Source organism: Fulmarus glacialis, unplaced genomic scaffold (assembly GCF_000690835.1).
Source record: "Fulmarus glacialis isolate BGI_N327 unplaced genomic scaffold, ASM69083v1 scaffold32966, whole genome shotgun sequence".
Classification (NCBI taxonomy): domain Eukaryota; kingdom Metazoa; phylum Chordata; class Aves; order Procellariiformes; family Procellariidae; genus Fulmarus; species Fulmarus glacialis.
Window position 1 is genome coordinate 14,880 of NW_009218013.1, and position 204 is coordinate 15,083.

At 65.7% G+C, this 204-nt stretch overlaps 1 protein-coding gene across 1 annotated transcript in view; it reads right to left on the reverse strand.

The window, feature by feature from the left end:
• Positions 1 to 143, reverse strand: part of NAGA (N-acetylgalactosaminidase, alpha-) — a 3,223-nt gene extending 3,080 nt beyond the window's left edge. Inside the window, exon 1 of the mRNA XM_009579907.1 lies at positions 13 to 143. Coding sequence (XP_009578202.1) covers positions 13 to 128 — 116 coding nt within the window. The 5' untranslated portion in view covers positions 129 to 143. The remainder of the gene's footprint in view (positions 1 to 12) is intronic.
• Positions 144 to 204: the final 61 nt, after the last annotated feature.

The following is a 204-nucleotide window of genomic DNA, read 5'->3' on the forward strand; positions in this document are numbered from 1 at the left end:
GAAACCTTTGCGGGGTGGGACCCCAGCCGCCCCGCCGCATCCCGCTGCTTGGCAGACCAGCAGTCGTCGATGTTGATGTACTCGTAGCCCAGCTCCCTCCAGCCATCCTCCACCAGGCGGTCTGCCATCTCGAAGAAGAGTGTTTCGCTGCGGGTCGGGGGGATGGGGACATGGCAGGCTGAGCCCTTGCGACCTCCATGCCCC